Source organism: Muscardinus avellanarius (genome assembly GCF_963383645.1).
Source record: "Muscardinus avellanarius genome assembly, chromosome: 5".
In the NCBI taxonomy this organism is placed as follows: domain Eukaryota; kingdom Metazoa; phylum Chordata; class Mammalia; order Rodentia; family Gliridae; genus Muscardinus; species Muscardinus avellanarius.
In genome coordinates this window covers 83,533,206-83,550,908 of record NC_137790.1, presented here as the reverse complement: position 1 = coordinate 83,550,908, position 17,703 = coordinate 83,533,206, and the positions used below count along the sequence as shown (strand labels likewise).

The 17,703-nt window shown below is 36.5% G+C and overlaps 1 protein-coding gene across 9 annotated transcripts in view; it reads left to right on the top strand.

Annotated features, from left to right (window-relative positions):
• Positions 1-17,703, top strand: part of TP63 (tumor protein p63) — a gene marked incomplete at both ends in the record, with an annotated part of 218,555 nt that overhangs the window by 187,885 nt on the left and 12,967 nt on the right. For 3 of the 9 annotated variants that reach the window (XM_080695814.1, XM_080695816.1, XM_080695818.1), the window contains 6 exons: positions 1,616-1,802; positions 4,180-4,295; positions 5,319-5,428; positions 6,079-6,215; positions 8,296-8,378; positions 11,074-11,210. In XM_080695814.1, the coding sequence (XP_080551940.1) occupies positions 1,616-1,802; positions 4,180-4,295; positions 5,319-5,428; positions 6,079-6,215; positions 8,296-8,378; positions 11,074-11,210 (770 nt within the window). Of the gene's footprint in view, positions 1-1,615; positions 1,803-4,179; positions 4,296-5,318; positions 5,429-6,078; positions 6,216-8,295; positions 8,379-11,073; positions 11,211-17,521; positions 17,637-17,703 lie in introns of those variants that run through there. The other 6 variants (XM_080695820.1, XM_080695822.1, XM_080695819.1 and 3 more) reach the window with 3 other exon arrangements.

Here is a 17,703-nt window from a genome sequence, read left to right as displayed (position 1 = left end):
CATAAATTATGTATTAAATATCTCCTAACTAAAATGCAAATGGTATGCTTAGTTCCTTGGAATTGTCCATAAAGGTGGATCCCTAAAATATGTCCTTCAAATAATATTCTAGTTTATAAAGTTATTATTTTAAAACATGACAGCAAAAAAAAAAAATCCATCTACAGTTCCTTCTGTGTTTTTCAAGTAGAATTTCATTTTTGTGATTGATTTTGGAATGTTTCCTATTTCTTCAAGCTATGTAAGCATTTAATGTGTTTATTCCTTGACTTGTGGATCTAGGGGACTGATATGAAATATTCTCTTTGCACTATACTACACTATACTATAATATACTGAACTACATGGGAAAAAGTGAAATGTTATTTAAATAGGCATTATATTTCAAAAAAAGAGATAAAACAATCATTTTAAAGGTGTGTTTTGCTAAGATATTAGCTAACTGGAGTGGAAAACGTTAATAATGAATCTGTTTGCCACTCTGGCTTCTACTCCCAGTGTCTTTCCCCTGGAAGGATGTGGCTGCCAGCTGACGCCTGCACCCTATTTGTGTGTTTACCCTTTGTTTGGATACATGTTACTAGGTGCCCCACTCTTGGACAGGATTTTCAGTGTCTGGGTAGTTTTATCCCAGCAGTGGAGTGAGTAGGAATGCAGTGATAGGATTGACCCAGAGGACAGGGGTGATAAGGTTTAATATAATATGATAGAAGGATTAGAATGGAGACTTTCTGATTCAGAGGTGGGAAGAGGAAGCAATGCACGAGAGATAGTTTTTGTTTGATTGCTTGTTTGTTTTTGTCTAGGACTCATGCTCTTTTTCACCCATTTTTTTAGTTCTACAACCAACCAACCAACCAACCAACCCAACCACCACTTAACTTCCTCTGTCTAAAGAAGGGAAGTGTGGGGAGAAAGCTTCACTCTGAAAAGATCTGCATCTGGCACCTTTTGATCCCATACCAGAGCTACATTAGCCCAGTGTTTTGCAGGAAAATAGAATTGAATACCCCCTTCCAGTTCTTACATTCCTATACTTATGACATCAAAGGGTCAAGGCAACCTTTCGGGGTGCTTTTGCTTTGCAATTTTCTAGCTGGTTGGTTATCAGATATGATCCCTCAGTCTCTGCCCAATATTCCATTTTAAAAAAAAAATCCCATGAGCCCCAATTCCTGTAAATCTCTTGAGATTTACAATGTAAGAATTAATTATAATTTGGTAAGCACAAAATTATCTTTACAGGTTGTGGTTTGATATCACTCAATACATGAAAATATTGTTTTTTCCATTTATTTTTCTGGTAATCAGTAAAGTTGTTCATAGTATTATTTTTCTAAACCACTCTGAATTTATGTTTCTTCATCCTAATGATAATAGGAAATAATACATTTTGGAAATAGGATTTTACTTAAAAAAGTGAACATTATTAATTTGATTAATGTATACAATTTATTCTTGTAAGACCATCAGATGTCAGGTATGTAGTAGCCATAACATTATATATCTATAGACTACAAAGAATGGACATATTTTCATTGTCCTAGTTTGGAATCTAATAATATCTCCTGTTGGTTCTCTCCATTCTTCTCCCACTGGGCACATCACTAAGCAGTATTCGACCGAACTGAAGAAGCTGTACTGCCAAATTGCGAAGACATGCCCCATCCAGATAAAGGTGATGACTCCACCCCCTCAGGGCGCTGTCATCCGTGCCATGCCCGTCTACAAGAAAGCAGAGCACGTTACCGAAGTGGTGAAGCGATGCCCCAACCATGAGCTGAGCCGCGAGTTCAATGAGGGTAAGGGCAACTGGAATCTCTAACTGTTCAATTAAGTTCCTTGAAAGTCAACATCCTGGGAGCCCTTTTATTCAGTATCTGAGTACCTGGTTCAGACTATTGCAACCTGCTGTCAGCTAAATCTATTTTGATGTCTGAGCAGATATCTGAGAATACTGATTAAAAATATCTGTGGCTTTTCCAAAGTTCGAACTGCTTTATCTTAGTAATTAGACGATAACCTGGACTGCCCTGATTCAAGTAGAATGGGACAGCCACACGCAGTCCTGAAACTCTACTGCTTTCTTTCTTTCATTTTATTTTGTTTTTCTTGTCTGTATTCTTCTTTCTTTCTTTCTTTCTTTCTTTCTTTCTTTCTTTCTTTCTTTCTTTCTTTCTTTCTTTCTGCTGTTGTTGTTTGGGAGAGTATAAACAGAACAAGATGGTTAGTTATTCTGCTCAACCCAAGGCAAGTGATTTTTAAGTTAGATGAGTTTTGAGAGGACAAGAAGAGACATTAAAGGAGAGAGATAATAAACAATATAGAAGAGGAAAGGGGAAAATAAAAATAAAAGAGGAGGCAAACAATGAGTAAGAAGAACAAACAGAAGATCAAGAACCTAAGATGTGGGGCAGTCAAATGGAGGACTGTTATCAGGCACAGGTATCTCCAGGATCCCCTTGTAAGCACTCTGTCCATGCATGGCCCATGCTCTGTCTTTTGAGCCTCAGATCCAACAACTTTGTAAAACAAGTCGCCATATCCAAAGATTCCCTTAGATCTGATATTAGTGGTCTGTGAGGGGAGAGCTAGAAGAGAGTAGTGAAAAGTAGACAAGAAAGACAGGAGAAGGCAGAAGATATAATCACAGAGTGATGATGATACAGGATAGATTAGGAGTTAGGATACTGTATACAGTAAAATACTAGAAATGTGAATATTGGTAGATAGTTAGAAGGTATAAATATTGGGTTCATAGAGAAAATTAACCAAGGAAGAAAAAAATGAATAAAAATCTAAAAGGAGAAATTAACTGAAAATCCTCTTTAATACAGCTATTTTTAGACATTAATTTCTAGTCCACATCTATATGACTGCAGTACCCACTGCTCGATATCTTGCCTTTCACGTACAATATGCCATAAAGAACATTCCATGTAGTTATGCTTCATTATCAGCTTACCTAACTGCATGCATTCCATCAAAGTGACTTACTCTTTTTAAATGCTTGCTTTCTCAGTTTTTCCCTAATAATTGTTTGGTGCTCATCAAAATAGGTGACACTGCAAAGAACATCTTGATACACTTCGCTTTTTACTTTTACCAAATTATTTTCATAGAATGGGGCAACATAGGCAATGATTAAGAACAGCTCTAGGACTCCTAATTCTTGTTTTTCTTTCTTCTGGAGCTCTGCCAGATATCACAGTTTTGTAAGACTTTACCTAGGCTGTGTTTGTTTTGGTTTTGCTTTTTTGCTTTCATGGTACTAGAGATTGAACCCAAGGTCATTCTACCTCTGAGCTACTATCCCAGCCCTATTTTATTTTTTATTTTAAAACACTATTTTGTTAAGTTGCTGAGGGACTCACTAAGTTGTAGAGGCTGGCCTCAAACCTGTGATCCTTTCTCAGACTCCCAAGTACTGAGATTATAGACGTCAGCCAGAACACACAGCGCTTAAGCTGTTTTTTAAAACCTATTTACCTTTTTTTTTCCTCACAACTTGGAACTTTTTCAACAAAACCCAGCAAGTTTCTTATCTTTATGACTAAAGCTGGGTCCAATGATGGAAGAAGAAAACCAAGTAAGCAAGGTGGAGATCATGTCTTTGCATCTTCTGCTTCTTATTTATTATCTTTGGTTTTTATTTTGTTTTCTTTATTTTGTCCTGCTAGGGATTGAATGCAGGGAGGGCCTCACACATGCTATGCAACAATACTAATGAGTCATACTTTGGGGCAGCATTTTCTTAAACTGATTTTTTAAATTAACTTGTTTGCTTTCTTCTATTTTTTGAGGAGCCTGGAAAAATTTCTTCTACCCCTTGCATCATTGATATGATCATAGAATTCTATAAATGCATGAATAGTTAACCTTAAACTCAAAAACATAGGACTGTTCTGTTATATAAAAATGACATTGCAGGCCTTTCTGTTGCTATAAACATTTAGCTATCTTCCTCTATTAAATATCTGGCACTAGGACCTGTTCCTTTATTTGAAAAAAAAATGTATATATACATATATATATATATATATATATATATATATATATATATATATATTTCTTTATTACACAGTCTGTTTCTTTGGCAACTAACATTCTGTTTATGCAGATTTTTTTCAATTGGGAGAGGAAGTCAACTAATTATTTTGTCTTTTTTCTGTTCTGCAGGACAGATTGCCCCTCCTAGTCATTTGATTCGAGTAGAAGGGAACAGCCACGCCCAGTATGTAGAAGACCCCATCACAGGGAGACAGAGTGTGCTGGTACCATATGAGCCACCTCAGGTAAAAAGAAAAAAAATAGACCCACTGGCTAACTGGGTGGACTTGAGATAGCATTAGTTTGGGGACAGAATGTTTCTGGCATTTATCATGCATTAGTATATATATATATATATATATATATATATATATATATATATATATTGTATTTCTTTTGTCCCTATTGTCCACATATCTCCCTTTGCTAACTCCTAAATATGTACTGGATTAATTTTTAGACACACGGCTCTGTGCCCCCGATCACATCTTACAGCTAGATAATAATTGAATACGAAATTTGGTTTGTACATGGCAAACTGACAGTTGAATTGTTAATGGATGTCTACCAGGACTGGATGCAAGTATTCTCATACTGTTCTGGAAATGAGAAAGCCAAAGAACCATCTTTTAGCTGAGGTTTGACTGGCAGGTGGCAGATTTGTAAATCTGTTCTGTGCGTCAGAGGAGTTTGGGGGAATGCACACAGGACTAACAACACCAGAGTGTTTGACTTCCAGGTTTTGCTCTGTGGATCTTCAGCATGTCACTCTCCCTCTCTGGGCTTACCCATGAATGAGTATTGTAGACTGGATTATTTATCTCTGGGGATTTTTTGAGTTCCAAGATGTTACTTATGAAAGTGTATATTCAAATCTGTGTTCGTGTTTTATTTACATAGGCGAAATAGCCTCGGAGCCCTGATGCTATGCTGGGCAATTATTTTTCAGCTCTGCCATTTCGGAGATATCCATTTATGTGGCTGAGTCCATTTGACTTGGGTGATTTGGCTCAGCTTGTAAATGAACAGGGTTAAAGATCAAAGCGCTGTCAAAGCCCATCTCACTTAGGTTGTATTCAGTGTTACAAACATTAGCTTGAAGCTTTCCAGAAGGCCAGGCAAAGAGGAATCTACAATGGATTTCAAAGTTTTCATTTTTTGAAATTAAAGAATTAGAAGTAGAGTTCTTTCAAAAGACGGGAGCTCTGACAAGTGAGAACTTCAGTTCAAACCATCATTAACAGATTTTTTTTTTCTCTTGTGCTCAGGTTGGCACTGAATTCACCACAGTCTTGTACAATTTCATGTGTAACAGCAGTTGTGTTGGAGGGATGAACCGCCGTCCAATTTTAATCATTGTTACTCTGGAAACCAGAGAGTAAGTGGCATGCATAGAACTGTTACACTGCACAGGATCACGCGCAGAGGGCAAATCGAAATCATGTCTGGTGTAACTTTGCATGCACGGTGGAGAGCTGCCCTCAGTTCTGTCTTACGTGTTTTAAATCTTTGCTCTAAGATGTAAGAAAGTGTAGACAGAAGAGTGTGGTTAAAGGGAGAAGGGAGAAAAGGGCTGGGAAGGTGTGCAAGTGAGTAGCTTCATACCTGAATTCTTGACATTTGACTGGAATGGTGTTTGATTAGACAGTGTTTGTTTTCACTTGGCCCCAAGGCATTTGACAGTTTCTTTGAGTTAGTCTGAGCTGCCTAAGGGGATTTTATCATGAGACATCCACTGGCTTAACTCAAGTTTCCTTCAAAATATGTATCTAAATACAGCTGTTCAGTTAATGGCTCAGAAGTTCTTTGCAGAACAAATGGAATGCTATTTGCTAATATTGCTCATGGCATGTAAGCACCTTTGTGTTCTGCCAAGTGCCTTTTGGGTTCTTCTTCAGAGCAGCCTCGGCTGAACAGGTGACCACTGATGGTGCACAAATCATGGGCAGCCAGGGAATAGGAATGGGACAACTTCAGGAGGCCTAAAATTCTTTGACTTTAACTCTTTCTTTCTTATTGAATTCCTAGCGGGCAAGTCCTGGGCCGCCGTTGCTTTGAGGCCCGGATCTGTGCTTGCCCAGGAAGAGACAGGAAGGCAGATGAAGACAGCATTCGAAAGCAGCAAGTTTCAGACAGCACAAAGAACGGCGATGGTACGAAGCGCCGTAAGTAGATGTAGTGGCCAATGGGGTAGGGTCAAGTCTTGTCCAGATGTTGGATTTGGGGGTGATGTTTGACATGTACATGGTGGGACCTGGGAGCTTTGGAAGAAAGTCTAATATGAGGCCCCAGAGCCAGTTGGCATTGAAATGGACTTCAGGTGTATACCAGGGATTACAAAAGCAAGTAGTCACTGCTAAGCTTTCTTAGTACGGGGGTTCTGAAGATGTGACTTCAACACCAGTAGCACCAACATCATTTGGAAATTGGATAGAAATGCAACTTCTTAGACTCCAGACTTGCTGCTTCAGAAACTGAATGAAAGGCCCAAAAATCTGTCTTGTATGCCATCCACAGGATGCTAATGCTACCTCACACTTGAGAACTAGTATCATCATTATGGAGTCCTGAGGACTAAAACAACGTCTACTCACCTCATGACTTTATAATGGCGTGAGATTTATGGACATGTTTTATAAGGCAGAGTGTCAGGTCTGCAGATCTGAGCTGTGAGTCTTGACTTCACATACAGGACCCTCCTGGGGTCTCAGTTATCTCACCAGTAATTTTCAAGCTTTTTTTTTTTAATCATTGGATGGTTTCAGTATTTTCTATTTTCTTTTTTAATATTTTTATTAGTGCATTGTGTTTTCATATCATAATGTTGTTCATAGTGATAACGACATACATGCACACAGCTTTTGGTAACCTAGGAAGCTTTCAAAAAATGAAATATTCCAAGGAATATATAATGTGAAATTTATAGAAGAAAACCCAATCCAATAGAGTAGAGTATTCTGTAACTCCTTGGTCTAGTCAGCAGCCATCACCACAGAGTCCTAGAGCTCCAGCTAACAGAGTTTGAAAACTGCTCATCCTTATGTGTTTTTAACTTGTGGAATTTGATTCTAGAAGGTATCTTGCATTCACCTGCTAGCACTACAAGTATTTTAAAGTATATGTAATATGACTTATTTTATGAATAATCTTATAATTGATTAGAATCCAGAAGAAATAAAAATTGTGCTTTATAAGAGAACCCATGACCATCAGTTCTGAACTATTCAGAATAAAAGGATTTAATCGTTGGGCTCTTTCTTTCTCTAAACATTCTTCAAAAATATCATATGAAGATAGGCGTGGTGGCACACGCTTCTAATCCCAGCATTCAGGAGGCTGAAACAGGAGGATCACGGTTTCGGACAGCCTCAGCTACTTAGTGAGGCCCTTTGCAAGTCAGTGAGACCCTGTTTAAAAATAAAGAATAAAAACTAGGGCTGGGGGTGTAGCTTGGAGATAAAATGTCCCTGGGTTCCATCCCCAGTACCGTAAAAAAAATCATATGTATATATAAAATGTATGTATGAATGTGTATATGTATAAACACTTACACATACACACATACCTTCATACATTTTTATCTATTCTAATATTACTCTTAAACTATGTCTAGTGGCATAGTTCCTAATTCTTCTCTGAATACTCTATTTATGAGTTAATGACTTTAAGTAAGAAAAGTTTATCTGAATTTTGGTAGAAGGGTTTTCTCTGTAACCTGAAATCTATATGGCTATAGTTTCTAATTTTAGTTTCTTAGGAATTATATAATTATAGTTTCTTAGGAATTCATCACTCACTAATTCCCTCACTATACCATTACCAACATCATCTTTACAACATGTATTTATTTCCTAGGAAATAATCTGAAATATAAAATGCAAAACCAGTTTTTCTTTCTTTTCTTAACAATGCTTTACAGACACACACCAGCAAGACAAAGTGTTCCCCGCCTTATTACTTAAGCCAAAGGACATTTCCCAGTGTTCTGAATTTCCTTATTTCACTTATTCATCCCTGCCTTCCCCCTATCTTGTAATTTTAAGACTATATTTAATATAAAAGCAATCATTACCAAACAAATGGATGCCTTGGACCAGAATTCTTAATTTCACAGGTGATTCTGGCTCTACTGTCTGTTTAGTGTATATTATTATATATTATGAATGTTTAATGACTAAATACATTTAATATACATTATTGCTTCAACAATGTTCCCAAAATGAGACTTGCATTTTCTTCCACCAGCTTTCCGTCAGAATACACATGGCATCCAGATGACATCCATTAAGAAACGAAGATCCCCAGATGATGAGCTGTTATACTTACCAGTGAGTCACCCTTGGGTCTTTATGGTTACTTTATGTTAACAATCTTTTAGCATGCTTTTATTAAATGCTCATCATCTAATCTGTGGCAGTGAGATGAGCTATCTTAGTCATTTGGAGCTGCTACAACAAGGTAACATGGACGAGATGGTTTTTAAACAGAAAGCATTTCTCTTAGGTCTGGAGGTTGGAAATCTGAGATCAAAGTACCAGCATGGTCAGGATCTTGTAAGGGCCCTCTTCTGAGTTGCAGACTGCCATTTCCCTACATGACTGCACAGAGTAGAGAGAAGGCCATAGAACTCTAGGGTCTCTTTTGAAAGAGTACTAATCCCACTCATGGAGGCCCCACCCAAATGACCTAAATAATCCACTGAAGAACCCATCTTCTAATATTGTCTTTGGGAGTTAGGAATTCAGCATATGCAATTTGGGAAGAGGACATAAATAACCATCCTGTAATGGTAGAGGGAGATAGTGAAATAAGGCAAAAAGAACATATATTTTTATGGAAAAATAGGAAATTATTCTTTCCCTCCATAGTTTTGGAATATATTAATAGTGTATTAATAATGTGTTCCTCTACTTATCTACTTATCTTCCAACCAAATCAGAGCTACAAAATAATTTTGTACCCATATGTTTAAAATTACTTATACTTGAAATTGTAAGGTTATACCAATTTAGGACTAAAAGTTTGTCAGGAAAAGTTCACAAAATTGATTATACATATCAGTTATAGAGTACTGACTGTGATTTCTTTGTTGTTGCTGAGACATAATAGTTATTGAACTTTATGAGGTGCAGTATGATAATTCAGTGCACTGGATGCAATGTGTAATGATCAAATCAGGCTAATAAACACTTTCTTCTCCTCAAATATTAATCATTTATATGTGTTGGGAACTTTCCTTTTCTTTTAGGGAGTACAGTAAAGAAAGGCAAGCAAGGCAGAATCCTCAATTACATGTGAATAGCCAGAAGGCTTGGCTCAGTTGTTATGTAAGAATATCATTTGCCTCTACAAGGAACATTATCCTTCTCAGGGTCACTAATAAGGTTAATTAGATTATGGTTGCAGTTCACTGAATTCTTACAACCTCAGGTCTTTGACAATAAAGTATTGGTGACCAGTGTAACACTTGATGCTATCTAAGTGACATGAGACAGGCACTGGGGCTGGGAGAACTGAGCTACTACTGTCCTGGGAGTGAAGCTAAAGAGACTCAACAGGTTAGGGTGAAGCACACATTCCTCCCCACTGTCCTCTGGCCTTGGCCTGGGGGATAGGCTGCAGGCAACCTGTGGGATCAAACTCCAGGCAGCTAGATTCTTAGTGTCTCCTTTCTCAGGCTACATAAAGAAATAGATCTGTGGACTTTAATTAAGATTTCCTTGGATACACTAAACATTCCAAAAAGTATGCTTTCAGCTACATATTTAATGAAATTTCTATCTAAACTAACAAAGGAGATGCCCTATTTCAAGTTACATTAAACTAGTGAAAAGTTAGCCAAACTGAAGTGCGGGGAAAATACAACTCCTCAGTTCAGCAGGTGTTTAGTGAGTTTAATGGGAGGAACATATGTTGGATCTTGTGCAATTCCTGAATAGTAGGACACAATTCTTACATTCAAAAAGCATACCTTCTCCTGAGGACACAGGCAGTTACAATGTTAAGAAATAAAAGCCTCAGACCAAAAGAGTAAGGTCAGAAAAGGCCTCTCAGTGAAGGGATTCAAGAACTGAGAGTTAACTCAGCACAAGGGAGAGAAACACTTTCCATTTCTGAATTCTGGGAAATTCTATAGTTTATGCTCAGGCAGGGATGGGGTGAGGCAGATCAAGTGCCTGGGGTCTAGAATTGAAATGGGTTTTCACTTTCTAGGCCCTGAAATTTCTTGACTGAATAACTTACCTCATCCTGGCCCTTCTCTTTAGGTTTTTTAAGAGACTATCTTTAAAAAGAGAAACACATTTTAACTCTGCTGAATTTTTTTTTCTTCTAGATTTGATATGCTTGATTCTCACTTTTTATGCTGGTTAAGTTCTACAAAATTGCTATGAATACAGAATCATTGCTCCTAGAGGAAATACAGGATTAGGTTCTTGTGAGCCTCTCTGGTTCCTATATTTCATCAATAGATCAATACATGACCATGTTTTATGTGTGTTTCTGTTTAAAGATAGCCTATTTAATATATTATTTGATTCATTAACATCAAACTCATGGTCGATAACACTATAATCCATGCCAGAATAAAGTTTTTATTTAACACAAGTATGTTCTTGATAAAATACAGCATGACCTTCTTACACTGAGGGCCATTAAACATTACTATTTTGGGGGTTCTTTTTAAACAGAATCACCTCCATAAAAAGCACAAAAATATTAAATATATAGCACTAAATAGACCATGAAAAGGATACTTCTCTACAGCATGATAGTTGAAACAAGAAAACAACCTCCCCCTGTTCATCCTCAGCTGGGCAAATAAATACCCAGGTGACTCAAAACTTTTTGTCACTATGCTTACCTATGAATGACCACCAGAGCACCAGAAATATTGATTTTCATGTTCTAACTAAATGTTAACAAATAGATGAATTTACAAATACAGAATCTATGAGTAGTGAGGACTGGGTGCAGTCCCAAGCATTCTGCAGCCCTTCATTTTCCTTCTGTTCTCTTACATAGGTGAGGGGCCGCGAGACTTACGAAATGCTGTTGAAGATCAAAGAGTCCCTGGAGCTCATGCAGTACCTTCCTCAGCACACAATTGAAACCTACAGGCAGCAGCAGCAGCAGCAGCACCAGCACTTACTTCAGAAACAGTGAGTGTATCTCTGTGTCATTGTAGGAGGCATGATCAAGGGTGGCTGCTTACTGACTTCAGCAATAGCATCAATGATGGCAGTGCAGTAGATGACACTGTGAGACAGCAGATGGTGATGAGCTCAGATGAGCTGCTGGGGTGCTTATTTTTCAGTTTCAACCTTGTGTGTGTTCTATCATAACCTTATCATAACCTTTGAGGACTTTCACCTACGTTTTGATATTGAGTCAAAGAATTATACTAACAGAGTTACTAACACTTGATTCTCATAATAATATGTATATTTAAAAACAAAATCTTACTTCATCCCAATGCATTGCTTTGTACATCTCTTGGTATACATGCAGTCCACGTTGGGGAATCATACTGCAGACAGGTATAGCAAAGAGGTGTCACACAGTGATTTATTTCAGTGCTTTGTTGAGGATTCTGAGACTTGCTGCATGTTCATTGGGAATATATCTGAGTGCAGAAGTTCAATGTAGTATTACAGTGTTTTAGCATTCTTGCTCTAGATTGCCATCCAGCAATGCATTTTCAGATAAATAGGAGAGATTTTGCAACCACAGTAGCAAATAAATACAACCTATTTTTGTATTAACTTTTACCTTGATTCTTGAATCTTTGATGATAATTGTTTCATGACAAATAAGAATAAAATAGCTCTTATGAAAGGGTGGGAAGTTGGCCAATCAAGACTGTCCATATATATCTTTTAGTGATGAAGAATAATAACTTATTAGTTTAATTAAAATATTTTATGTGTGATGGAAGTATTGCCACAGACTCTAGAGGTAAATGTAAAATATATGCATGTTGGGTACATTCGAGAAATTAAAATATTCAACTTTTCAGGCAAATGGAAGTGAAGCCAAAATTATCTCGCTTGCTTGATGCAAAGATGCCCTTTATGTAATAGAAAGCAAATGAACAATAAGTAATGTTCATTTTTCATATGTTACTAGCTACTATATGGATATAGCTATGAAAATAGAATAAAATGACTCCTTATTCTCTTTTAAATTAACATAAATTTAGTTGAGGAAGCTGGACTGCATCTCTGGCAGTTAGGAGGAACCTTATGTACCCCTAGTGACTGTGACATGTATTAAATAGCAAAAAAAAAAAAAAATAAGAAATAAGCTCTCTTGTCAAAGGTCTTTAGGCTATTTGAGCACTTAAGACCTTTTGGCTAGAAGGGATCTCATCAGTTATTTTTAGCATGACAATTTTGCAACTCATAACTAGACTTAAAGCAGATCAAAAAGTTTAATCATATGATTCCTTGGGGACCCAGAATATTCAAAAAGAGAATTAGAACTCTGTGTTGCAGGCAGGATTCCCATTACCAATCATGTGGATTACTCTGGATATCAGATGGAAATATATGTAAATATATTCAAGTGCAAAATCAAGTTAGTTCTTAAAAAAATTATACAGCAGGAATCAAAGATACAGAAACCTGAAACCACATTTAGAAACCCAGAAGGGACAAGTGCCTTCCCCAAGAAATGTATGTCATGGAACTGAGAAATATGCCCAACTTGCTTGCAGTTCATTTGGAAGTTTAACTTAACCAAAATGACCCCAGTAGAATTACATAGTAGCAAATCATCCTGAATTCATTCTTTAAAATGATTTCCTATCTTTTTTCCAATTAACAGGAAAGTGTCTGACCATCCAGCACAGGAATTGGTAAATGCTATTTCTGTAAAGCACTTGTAGTAGTAAATATTTTAAGCTTTTGGTCTGAGTGGTTGCTTGCAACTGCCCAGTTTTATGGATATAGCAGAAATGCAGCCACAGATACATAAATGAAAGAGGCTGGCTGTTACAATAAAGCTTTATTTATGGACCCTGGAATTTGTTTTATTAAATTTTTTAAAACTTTTTTTAATGTGGATCATATTGAAAATGGCATACATTCAGACTCTTTTGAAATTTGAATTTCGTATCATTTTTACATGTCATGAAATATTATTCTGTTGAAAACTGCCCAGTATAAAAACCATTGTTAGCTTATGGACCAGAGTTGGCTGACTACCTGAAGTTGGCCAATCTCTCTTGGAGATACTTAAATAGCTTCTCTTTCATTGCTTCTTGAAGTGAAGCTTTCCTTGAGTGGGTATATTCTGAACTTTATATATATATATATATATATATATATATATATATATATATATATATTCTCAGGTAGAGAGGTATTAAAGATTTAGAATATGAGTTTTGGAACGACATTTCTATATCTAGCAAAAATATCAGCTGCCATTAATAGAGATTTCTTTCCTCTTAGAAAGTGAAGTATGTCTATATAAATATAAAATATAGTTAATGATACAACCCCCTTTATCAAATAAGTCTGGAAGTGTTGACTAAAATTCTGACTGAAGATCTACTATGAGAAAGCATTATTATGTTACCAGTAATGCAGCGAGGGAGTCAGCCTGGATCCCAGCTGGCCAGATTCAGCCACCAGCCTACCTACTGCTTCTGCCCAGTTTGATCAAATTGCATGAAATTTATTTTTTCTTTTTTCCATCCTTTGCCTATTTCTTATGTGGGCAGGTGGCTAAATTGGACCAGTCAGGACCCAGGCAAATTTTCCTGGTTTCGCTGCTGGTAATATTAAAGTACAGTTGAGAAGGATGGTGTTCCTTCTCTTTATAATTTAGTGGCAAAACCCTAACAAAAATACCTTTTAAACTGAAGAAACTTCTGGAAATTTATTCTCAGCATTGTATAAGTTAATAGGACAATTTAAATACCTTGTATATAGCATACAAGAAAAGAAATAGTTGAATATCTTTGTATTAGAGACTTTATCATTTTGTCAAAAGGATTGCTATCCCTTGGGAACACATGATAGCATGGTATTTGTGTTTGTTTACATGGTGTACATGACATTACATAGGTTTATGTCCCTCTATGATGAGTTATCCCAAATTTGTTGTTTACTTAGCTCACATTTTGCTCTGAAGCAAAACAATCTATTTCATCAGAGAATAAAATCCATCTTAAAAATGTGTCAATAGAAAAGTTCAAAAGATTTTCAGGACATAAAGTTTATTGCATGCATGGCCACAGATATGTAGGAATTAGTAACTTCTTGTTCCCTGGGGTGTTCATTTAAAAGTATCAGATGCATGTTTTTGAGTTGGTATCTCCCAGCTATGATAACTTGTGCATGGAAATCTAACAGAGTGAAAAATGAAATCTGCAAAATGTAGACATTTGGTCTAATGATGTCTTCGTAACATTATATATACATGGGTGTCCAGTGATTGGTGTGCATTCATATAAATTCTCCCGTTGGTTTATTCTTCAGCTGAGTTTTTTTAAGCTTGTTTATTTTCATGCATATTTCCCAGAAAGAGCATAAAATACTATAGACAAAGAAAAATGTAAATCTAATTTCCTAGCAATAATTTGAAAAAGAGTAAATCAGCTTAGAAAATGCCTATAATAGCCTGTGATTTTCCTTCTAAAACATAGTACCAATTTTATGCTGGCAAAGGATCAATTTTGTATTTTTCTTTATAGTAGAGAGAAATCAGTGGAAAGGAATATACTTTCTACAAGGTGGCAGTAAAATCTTTAGAGTTTAATTATTGCTATTAGTTTCCCACTGTGTGTTTGCTCTCTGCTTGCTTTTCATTTGTGCATGGTTTTCCTTTTTTTAAAAATCCCTTCACAATTACCTTCATGATCATAGGATTTATGGAAGACAGATTTTATATTGAGTTGCTGTGAATCAAATTGCTAGAGCTAAAAGTAGGCTTTCTACTCTTTTAAGAACAAATTGATTTTAGTTAATATGTCCATATCAGTATAAATATAAGCCAACATGTTTATAGAGGACAGAATCAAAGGGGAAGACAAAATTGGAACCAATTTTTAACTAGACCCCTTGCCTCTGTGTTTCTGACTTTTATATTTCAGACCCATGCTATATTTTTTTCTTTCTCTCTTTCTTCCTTCCTTTCTTCCTTTGCTTTCTTTCTTTCTTTCTTTTCCTTTTTTTTTTTTTTGCCTGTAGTTTACCCTCCTTCTTGGCTTCTGCTCTATTCTCAGGCCAACAATGATTTGGTTATATCTTTGCATAGCCCAACTCTTTCTTTCTTGAATTTTTTTTTTTTTTTTTTGGTTTGTATGGAATGAATTTTAGTTCAATATTAATACAAATCCAAGACATCCTGAAGTGCACTTCAAGCTTTGGGTTCACTTCTCTCTTATGATCACCTGATGACTGTGACTCACTAGAAATACAAGTCAGAATATACTGAAATGGAGAAAAATTTTCAGTAACATGGTTCCATTTTCAGTAACATGGTTCCAGCTCCTCACCAAAGGTAAAGAGATAGAAACCCAATGAACTATTTCCGTATGTAGTTAATTCATAAGAAAGCTAAAACTAAATCAAATTTAAAACATAGGGCTTGCCGGGCGTGGTGGCGCACGCTTGTAATCCCCGTGCTTGGGAGGCGGAGACAGGAGGATCACACAGGTTCGAAGCCAGCCGTGCTGGCTTAAGAGACCCTGTTTCCAAATAAAAATATAAAAATAGCTCTGGGAGTGTAGCCCAGAGGTAGAAGGGCTTCCAGGAACCCCAATACCACCACCACCAAAACAAAAACAAAACAAAACAAAACAAAAAAACATAGGGCTCTTTGCAATGGTTTGGTTTGCTTTATTAGTTAAATAAATTGCAATACATTCCCATTTTTCTACTTTGTACTCTGTTATCATTCAGTTTGTATTTATTCTTGTTGCTTCATTTTAAAACTGTATATCTTTAAGTTCATTTGGCCATGGTTATTTTCAAGAATACTAGTATTTTCCTCTATGGCTTCATATATCTAAGGGTTCAGGAAGCAAGCAGTATTTTCAAGGTTATTAACATAAAAGAGAGCAGAGAACACAAATATCCAAACTGCTAGAAGTTATATAATACCATACTTCTAAGCATAACTAGAAATCCTCCACATTTTCAGAATATTTGTTTGAAATTGCCAGCTTTATCAACTTTATGGAGAAAGTAACAGGCAAATACTGGCACTTTTATTTGGTTTAACCTGATAGTTGTCCTGAAAATGCAGCATTTTTACAACATACGTAGTGTTGCTTTTGAATTTCACAGCCTTATTATGACAGATTAATAAATTAAACTCAGATTAAAATATTTCTCCAAATTTGCACATCTCATTGTAGAACTGGCCTGGGTTCTAGGTCTTACTATGGGAACCCCTATAGTCTATATACTCCTGCCACAACTACTACTCTAATTTGGTCTCTGTGTGGTGTCTCATGCAAGTCTTTGCTATAAAACAAGGAGTCAAAGCTGCAGTTCTACAGTTGGCAGTGAGGTGCTTGCCTACTATTTGTATTCTGTCACATTTTCTTAAGATGATACCAATTCTTGCTGATTTACTGAAACCCAGCACTAACCAAGGAAAAATGGTTTTGTTCCTGTGAAAGAAGTTAATAAATCTTATTCAAAAGCTAGTCTGGAAAATAGTTCCCAAACAGTTCATGAGGTTGCACAACCTTCAGCAAAATAAAAGGCTTGTTCCTGGTATCCTTGTGGCATAATTGATTTCTTAATTATATGCAAAAGTTGCTTTCACAAGTTCGATATATGCATTTATAGGCCAAGTTTGTGACTGAAAGGATTATGGTATTTATCCATCTCAATCTGAGCACATACAAAAAGCTCATTAAATAGTTCTTTATAAATGCATGATGACATGCCCCCTTGCTGATAAGATCACATTTCTTCATACTTCATAGTTTCGCTAGACAAGAACAATAATGAGGTAAAATAATTGGGCAGATGACATTTTGCAAAAGCCTAAAGTTTATTCTTGACTCTGCATTTCCATTTTCAATTAATTGAGACCAGTAAACCTTATGCCAAGCACTGTACTAAACACCTTGACCTATCCTGTCTCTATAATTCTCAGGTGAATCACCTTGAGGAACTTGTTAAAAATGTGTATGCCTGGGCTTCAGCCTGGTCTCAGAAGGGATCTGGGAATATGTTTATGAACAAGTACCACATATTATGCTGATATGTACTTGCAGTTCACTACCACTGCCCTTTCTCAATTCTTCCCCATCGAATTCTTGTAGAGAAGAAGTCTCTGAGTAATTTTAATGAACAGAAAGGAAGAATCAAAGATAGCCTTCTAGGGAATCTATTCTGTCTGCACTGTGATCATGAAGGTGTGAGGAGTGTTTCTATATTCATTTGGTTAGGATGTATGAAGTCTTAAGCCTTCACCTTTTCTTTTCTCTGGTTCCTCTCTGCAGTCTCCTTTCAGCCTGCTTCAGGAATGAGCTTGTGGAACCCCTGAGAGAAACTCCGAAACAATCGGACATCTTCTTTAGACATTCCAACCCCCAAAACCGATCAGTGTACCCCTAGAATGTGTCTCTGTTTTTTCAACGTGTGTATTTGTTGTGTTTCTCTGTGTGTGTGTGTGTGTTGTGTG